General features: G+C 35.2%; 1 protein-coding gene across 1 annotated transcript in view; it reads left to right on the forward strand.

Moving 5' to 3' along the window:
- The window catches only part of LOC145667133 (phospholipase B1, membrane-associated-like), a 30,641-nt gene extending 27,093 nt beyond the window's left edge, over nucleotides 1-3,548 (forward strand). Inside the window, exon 8 of the mRNA XM_081734876.1 lies at nucleotides 653-3,548. Coding sequence (XP_081591002.1) covers nucleotides 653-1,323 — 671 coding nt within the window. The 3' untranslated portion in view covers nucleotides 1,324-3,548. The remainder of the gene's footprint in view (nucleotides 1-652) is intronic.
- Nucleotides 3,549-8,016: the final 4,468 nt, after the last annotated feature.

Below are 8,016 nucleotides of genomic sequence, written 5' to 3' on the forward strand. Positions count from 1 at the left end.
ACCTCTTTGAAAATAACTCTTATAGTGCAAAAACGTTTTTTAACTTTTCCACATATATAAGAGCCTCATATAAACTTTGTCTTTTTTTTTTTTCAAATGGAGACTCAGTTACCAAACAATATATTTGCCTCCAAATAGGATTCGTTTATTATATGTTTATTAACTTGTTTAACACTTACACACGTTTGTAATTAAAAATAAAAGATTTTTTCAAAATAATAATAATAATAATAATAATTATTATTATTATTATATGTATATACTTGATGTATGGTGAGTTATTAATGCTTCCATAACCCCCACCTGACTAAGCAGTTAGCTTACATGTATTTGGGTGGGAGACCCAGGTTCGATTCACCACAGGAGCTCGTGCGGTTTCGATCCTATGTTAAGCTGTAGGTCCATATCTCATACAGCCTTGCTGCAAAAAGGAACGCTAAGCTAAGAAAAGCCAAATCAAAATCAAAAATTAATGCTTCAATATTCTCAAAGATATTTTTTTTTTTAATTTTCTTTACCATGAACAACTTGCTCCACTGTTCGCTAGAAATTCTACATGATCAGAAAGTTAATTATATTCTAATTATGTTAGATGATAAAATTCTGTTCTCATCTATTTAATGCATAATAACACGCATTTATCCTATTTCAGCTGCAAATTCCTTGTGGAATAATTTACTGGAACCTGTTGGTAGGAAGACAAAACATTGGGAACCAGAGTTCATCCGATTCCTCTGCCCTACAGAAGAGAACCCTTATTTCTTTACCAAAAAGAACACTGAAGTATACCTACAGACAGGAAGTCAGAAAACTGCTGAAGATACTACGGAAGATTACACCGAAAGTTCTACAGAAGAGCAAACCGAAAGTTTTACGGAATATTACACTGAGAGTTCTGGAGAGGATGCAATTGAGAATTCTCCAGGAGAGTTGTCAGAATCTTCAGAAAATCTTGTTGAAGTTGTGACAGAATACGTAGAAGGTGATTCATCAAACGAGTTGGAAGAATCTTCAGAAAATCTTGTTGAAGTTGTGACAGAATACGTAGAAGGTGATTCATCAAACGAGTTGGAAGAATCTTCAGAAAACAAAGTCGAAAGTTCTGCTGAAGAAAATTTAGGTAGCACTCCAATGCCTTCCGATGAAAATTCTGAAGATAGTACAACGCACAACATAGTTAGTTTATCAGTAGAAGAAATTACAAAATCTCCTGAAACGCCAGAAGAAATACTGACCGAAAATGTCATGGAAAGTTCTTCGGATACCTTAGAGGAGAAGATTGAAAGTACCACAGAAAGTCAAAGTGGAACAGAAGCCCCATGATCTGTTTTCAGAGAATCTACTTAAATTCCCTCTCAGCTTTTCGTCGTTACTATTATGTTGCTAGATATAAGTAAAACTTAATCCGATTCTTAGTTGTTCTCTTTATTCCTTCACAATTTTGTCCATGACTGAAAATACGTTTTTATTGATGAGGACTCCTCTAAAACGAAGAGGATGGAGATAGCAGAGAGTTTTAATAATAGAAATACATTGAGATCTTAAAACTTAAACTTCATCCATTCCAGAACCCCATTCTAGTTTCAAGAGGCACAACTTTCCCTTTAAAATAATAGAAATTGGATAATTCCGTTCCATATCCATGTTCAAATTCCGAGACACAACTTTACCTTTAAAATGCTAAAAATTGAGTTAATCCGTTCCATATCCATGTTCAAGTTCCAAAACACCACTTTCCCTTTAAAATAATAGAAATTGGATTATTCCGTTACATATCCATATTCAAGATCCGAGACACAACTTTCAATTTAAAATAATAGAAACTGGATAATTCCGTTTCATATCCAAGTTCAAGTTCCGACACACAACATTCCATTTAAAATAATAGGAATGGGATTAATCCGTTCCTAGGTTCCGATAACTCAATTTTTCAAAATAATTATAGATAAAAAAAAAAACTTTCTTAATTTCAATTGTAGCTCTAACAGCTTTTCTCTTGATTTTGTTTCCTTCACTTTTTAGGACACCATGGTGAATACACTTAGTTCTTATTACATTTAGAAAATAACACAGAACAAGCACAAAAGCACAAAATTAGCAGTGAAAATCACATGAGATGGCTTTCAGTATAGCTTCCGAATGAATTGAACAAACACATAGCATATATCGGTGGCTAAACCGTCTCTGGTTCCATCCCAGGCCAACTAAGTTTGCGGTGTTCGTGGGTTTTCTCGCGTACTCCCGTTTCCTTCCTTTAATCATTGTCTCCTTTAGCCTAAAGGGATGTTAAACTCAAATATTCCATTTCATTTTTCATTTCGGTGGTCTAACCACTGGGAAATCGTAACGCACAAACACACGAATAACACACCGGGCATTTAAATTCAAATGTAGTGTTCAAATTCCGGTGCAACCTTCGCTTGAACTTTTTGTTTGGATTCCATGTTGTTAATTGTGGGGCATTCGGATTCCTGCGGCAATACTAGAATCCTTCAGAGTACCATACTCTTTCAGGGAATATACGAAGCATGCTCTCGAACAACGAGGTAGGGAAGTTTATAGTAAATTTAATAGAAACCACTCAAAATAGTTCTCATTTCACTCTCTATTTGCTATACATACTTGAACTAAATATTTTAAATTATAATACTTGTTGTGCCGCACATGTATACCACATTCTAAATGTAGATCTATTACATAATTTTCTATTAGTTCTTACGTTTTATTTGGAGACTAACTGCGATTTGTGATTGCGATTTTCATAATCTTTGTTTTAAAGTATTATAAATCTTTTACGTAAGTTTCGTCAGCGAGTTATTATTATCCTTGAAATAGCTAATTTTTAATTGTTTGAGTTCTATGAACTGTTCATATCATCCACAATATGTCGCTTATGTGTCCACGATTTATTTTTACTTATTTATGAGTATTTATTCTTAATTTATATATTTAAAAGAAAAAGTATTTATAATTGTTCCAATGACCTCAATGCTTTAAAGTGCTAACAGATATATTCTTCAACAATATGTGCGTTCAGAAACATTGTGTTTATATATAGCAGAAAAGCGCTTTAAAATATATAGGACCTATGTTAAAATTAATGTAGAAAAATTTTATTATATGTCTAATGTTTTATATTTCTACAATTGTAAATTCTAGCATCACATCACATTTTAAGAAAATAGAATTGATATTGATTTCTGCCTCAAATTTGTCAACTTGATTGCCTAACTTGATTCCATGTTAAAACAATATGGTACGCTAAATTCATAAAGTATAATTGGGTAAAGTAACGATAAAGAATTCACATCACTTTCCTAGCTTTAATATTCATTGATTAATACTTTCACGCGGTGTTAATTAAAATTAATACAATAAAAACACTAATTCTTGCTGACATTTTGGTATCGTAACAGTATCTTCCTCAGAGTGTCCTCTGTTCGCTGTTACGGTCACCTAGAAGAGTTATGTGTTTTTACTGTATCTGTAAGCCTTGATTCAATGGAACTTACATAGGTGAAAGGAAGGATATTGTAATAAATGATAATGGAATAAAATGGTACAACAAAGACGAATGACAGTATGTTTTCTCTTTTTTATTATTTGAGATTCCTCTTCCTTAATTGTATTTAGTGTTAAGGTCACAATAGTTAACAACAAATTATCGATATAAATTGTAATTTGTTGTTTATATATTATGCCAAGGTAGGAAAAGTATATTAAAGAGTATGAAGGTTATATGTAGGTGTGCATGTGAGTGTGTAGAGGGAACGCAATGGCTCACTAACCAGTGTAGTGTAAAAAGAGCTGTCTGAGACATTAAGGTGACGATTGTGAGGCGAAACTAAGTGATTCCTCGGAAGTTTCAGTCCCTCTGAAGAGCATGGGTGTTTTATAACCGCCCTTGATGTTAATGTGTTCGTGTCCCTGTTGAGTCTGGTAATAGTCAAAAGTGAAAGAAACAAAAGAGTAAGAAAGTGTTTTAAAAATAGCCTTTAGCTGGGTCCTTTGTTCGATCCCAGTCGTGATAAGTGAACTTTGTGGTAAACTAACACCGTATGCGTGAGTTTTCTCCGGATTCTCCCGTTTCCTTCCACTTTCTTCATTCCACCATTTCATTCATTTTTCATCACCGTCTTCTTTAGCTTGCCCGGCATAATCGTGGGACCTAAAACAAAGATTTCATTTCATACAATTTCACTCCACCAATTATTTCGCACTCAATCGCTTTCATTGATGATCCTTCTCCTTTATGTCTACAGGGCATAACAAGTAAACAGTGTGAGACTATCAGCTTATGAAAGTGTGTGAAAATCATATTTTCTATTTCTTTTATGGTGGGACAAGTTTCTATTATTTTAAAGTGAGAAAAAGACTCATAAAATGCTTCGTATGGAGTATTGTACTGAACGGAGAAGAAGCATGAACATTACGCAAAAATGATGAAAAACAAGAAGCTTTAGAAATATGGATTTGGAAGGACAGTAATGGTAGAATACTTATCACAATGATGGTGATGATTTTTTTTTAGTGCTAGGTGTACTGGCTAATTGGTTACAAACGACTACGGCCAATGAAAAGAAATGAAATCTTTGAGTTTTACGTCCCACGCTAATACAACCAACATAAAGGGTGAGTACATGAATGCTACATATACTTGATATTGTCATCGAAGAGTCGCTATGTCCTCTTTAAGTTATTGGGACACGGAATGTGCAGGTCACGCCCCAGTGCGACATTTCGAGCGGCTCGGTTCGAATACGTATGAACTACTGCGAACTACATCCGAAAAATAAAATTGGGGGGGGGGGGAGGGGCGATGAGAGAAAGAATAATTTTGGTTCACATTGTTTTTAGTATGTTCATTATGTACCTTAGATTGGCAATTACTCCTCAGTACTGTAAATTGCGTTTAAATACGCATAATCGCATTACAGCTCCTGAATTTCAAAAAAAAAAAAAATGTTATGCTAACAATTTTAGGGGGAAAAATGAAATCTTTGAGTTTTACGTCCCACGGATATACCGGCCAGGCTAAAGGAGAGGATGATGATGAGAAATGAATAAAATGGTGGAATGAAGAAAGTGGGAGGAAAGAGGAGAATCCCGAGAAAATCCACGCATACGCTGTTTGTTCATCACGAAGTCCTCTTGATACGAGCTGGGATCGAACCAGGGACCTCCGAGCACCAGAGGTGAACGCTCTACCACCTATCCACCGTGGCCTCGCTAACAATTTTAGGTGATGTATACTGGTTCATAGCCAGTATACAGTATGCCACTCACTGATTCATTGAGTGCCAGTATACAGTATGCCACTCACTCACTATGTGATTCATTGAGTGACACCCTACCATCAAATAATAACTTGAATTATGAAACCGTATTTTCAGATTGAACACTATTTGGTGGGATACTATAATTTAAAATAGAAGTTAGAATATACGAAATTCGTCATATTTGCTTAACGTAGTGAAAGTGAAATTTCTTTTACTCGCAATGTTAATTCTTACTGATTTAGTTCTCAAGGTATCAAGAGCACTTATGTTTCAATTTCTTGAGAGCAATACATAACGTACCTGATGCGTATAGATGTTTTTTTTTTTTTTTTTTTTAACTTTATTCATGGCTGCAAATTTTGTTTATATCTACTTTCAGCCGATGTAGGTAACTTTCAATCAAGTTTTCTAAAAACCTAGTTTTTATTTATTTAGTTATTTTTTTAATAAAGTACTTTAAAAATAACAAAAATGAAATACAGACCGTTCAATACCTTCCGAAACAATCTCAAAATAATAAAATTAACGATGTTTGAAAAATTTATTATCACTTCAGTTTCCACATCCCTTCCCGCACCACATGCTCGCGATATCGCGGTACTGGTCATAGATGCTCTGGACATCCCTAGGATAGTCGCCAATACCGCTCAGCATCAGCGTCACATTCGCTTGAATCGATGCAACATCCTAAAAACTCTGTCAACTGAGGGCAGATTTGAACATCTGAGGCTACATCAGATGAATACGGAAGTGTTCAAGGACTGTGACCCTTCTTTCAACCAAAAAAATGACGTACAAGAAAATAGGTGTGGGTCTAATATTACTTCTTCTTTTCCTTTGTTGCCTGTAACTCCTTAGCTTCGTACGCCGTCCTGCAAGATTACTCCCCAGCTTTTTTTAATTTAACAGTTTTCTATAGTTTTCTTCCCACCTTCTTTTGATTTTTATTTTCTTCCTGTAGTATTTTCCCTTTCTCGTTCTTTATTTGTATTATATAATATGAGGGAAATCTCTTGTTGCTTTTTTTGTGCCCTAGCTATCCGTGGAAGTTTTCTCTCTGAGCTAATGTAAGTTCTTCGTATACTTCCCCCTAGGCCTCTGACTTTGCTTTTCCCATTTTTCTCTTCACTTTTTTCCTTTGTTTTCCGGTATCATTCTCGATCCTTGTCAGTTCTTGATTTATCATATTTTAATTTCGCGCTTCATTGCTCTTTGATTGCTCTCTGTACACTTTCATTCCATTACCAAGTGTATCATATACCACACCAAATGTATCACACGCCAAGTATATTCACACCATGTCTTGGAGTAACTTCCTCTGAAGTCTTACCTAACAGTTCTCCCCTACCCGTTTAATGACCACACTGTTCATCTCCACCGTTTATTGGCTCTCTTTACAGGTTGCAATTTTTGTAATACTTTTTCTTGGGACTCTTAAAAACAATGTACTGTTAAGAACATGGGATGAAAATAAATGTGAGAAAGACAGAAATCATGGTTATTGGAACGAAGCGGTCGGTGTCAAATATAGAAGGAGGGGAGAAAATAGAGCATCGTGTCTAGTTTTCAATACATTGGTAGTATTATTAGTGGTGATATGAAGAGTGAAGGTGAAATAAAAGCAAGGATAGGAATGGCGAAAGAACCCTTTAGGAGGAAGAAAATGCTATTTTGTGGCACCTTGAATAAAGAGTTTTTAAAAAAATCATAAAATGCTTCGTTTGGAGTATTGCATTGTATGGGACAGATACATGGACATTGCGCAAAAATGATGAAAAACGACTTGAAGCTTTCAAAATGTGGGTGTGGACAAGACTTGAGAGAATTAGCTGGGTTGAGTGGAAAACGAATGAAAGGGTCTTAGAAATATGGAGAGAAAAGGACAATTTTAGACATTACTAGAAAAGAGGAAAAGAAACAGCTTGGAACATTGGCTACGAAGGAACTGTTTCATGAGGGAGTGCTAGAGGGTGTGGTGGCAGGAAAGAGAAGGAGGGATCGAAGTAGATTACAGTTAATGGACAATATAAAAACGGAAATGTCTTACGAAATGAAGAGATTAGCGGAAGAACTTGGAGCATGGAAGCTCCTCAGCTACGGCAAGTGACCTGCCAATAATGGGAGAATACCTATGATGATAATGATATCACACCCAAGCTAGACTTCTCGTGACAAGCAAGGTTTCTGATAAGTTCTAGATTAAATCATTTTTAAAAAAGCATAAAGTTCATATATAAATTTTCAAAACGAGACAAGAAAAATTGCGATACGGAACAAAAGAAGTGTTCAAGAATCGAGACGAGAAAAAAATATAAAAAATACGAGACGAGAAGGAAAGAAAACTTATTTTTCATCTCGTTTCGTCCCATGGCGAACACTAATGCTCTTTAGGCAAACACTGATGATAAAAGAGACAAATTTATCAATGAAAGCATGAAAGTAAATTATGATTTTAAAAAAAATATAGCAGAATGAGAATTTGGGAAAGAACGGTATTACTAGTGACGATTTCAGGTTTTTCTCCGGCTCAACTTTCAATACACTGGGAAGAAGTAACATTACGAAAATACTGGGAATCTATATTGAGCACAATGTGATCCAAGGTAGAAAATTCCTCCCCGCGCCTGCCCTGAAATTATCACTGAGAAGAATCCCGAAAAAAAAACTAATATTATTGTCTTCCCCAAACCCAGTGGCCTAAGACCGAATTAGAGTCCCGTAGCACCAGAAATGTGTA

Source organism: Thermobia domestica, chromosome 1, assembly GCF_964235325.1.
Source record: "Thermobia domestica chromosome 1, izTheDome1.hap1.1, whole genome shotgun sequence".
NCBI lineage: Eukaryota > Metazoa > Arthropoda > Insecta > Zygentoma > Lepismatidae > Thermobia > Thermobia domestica.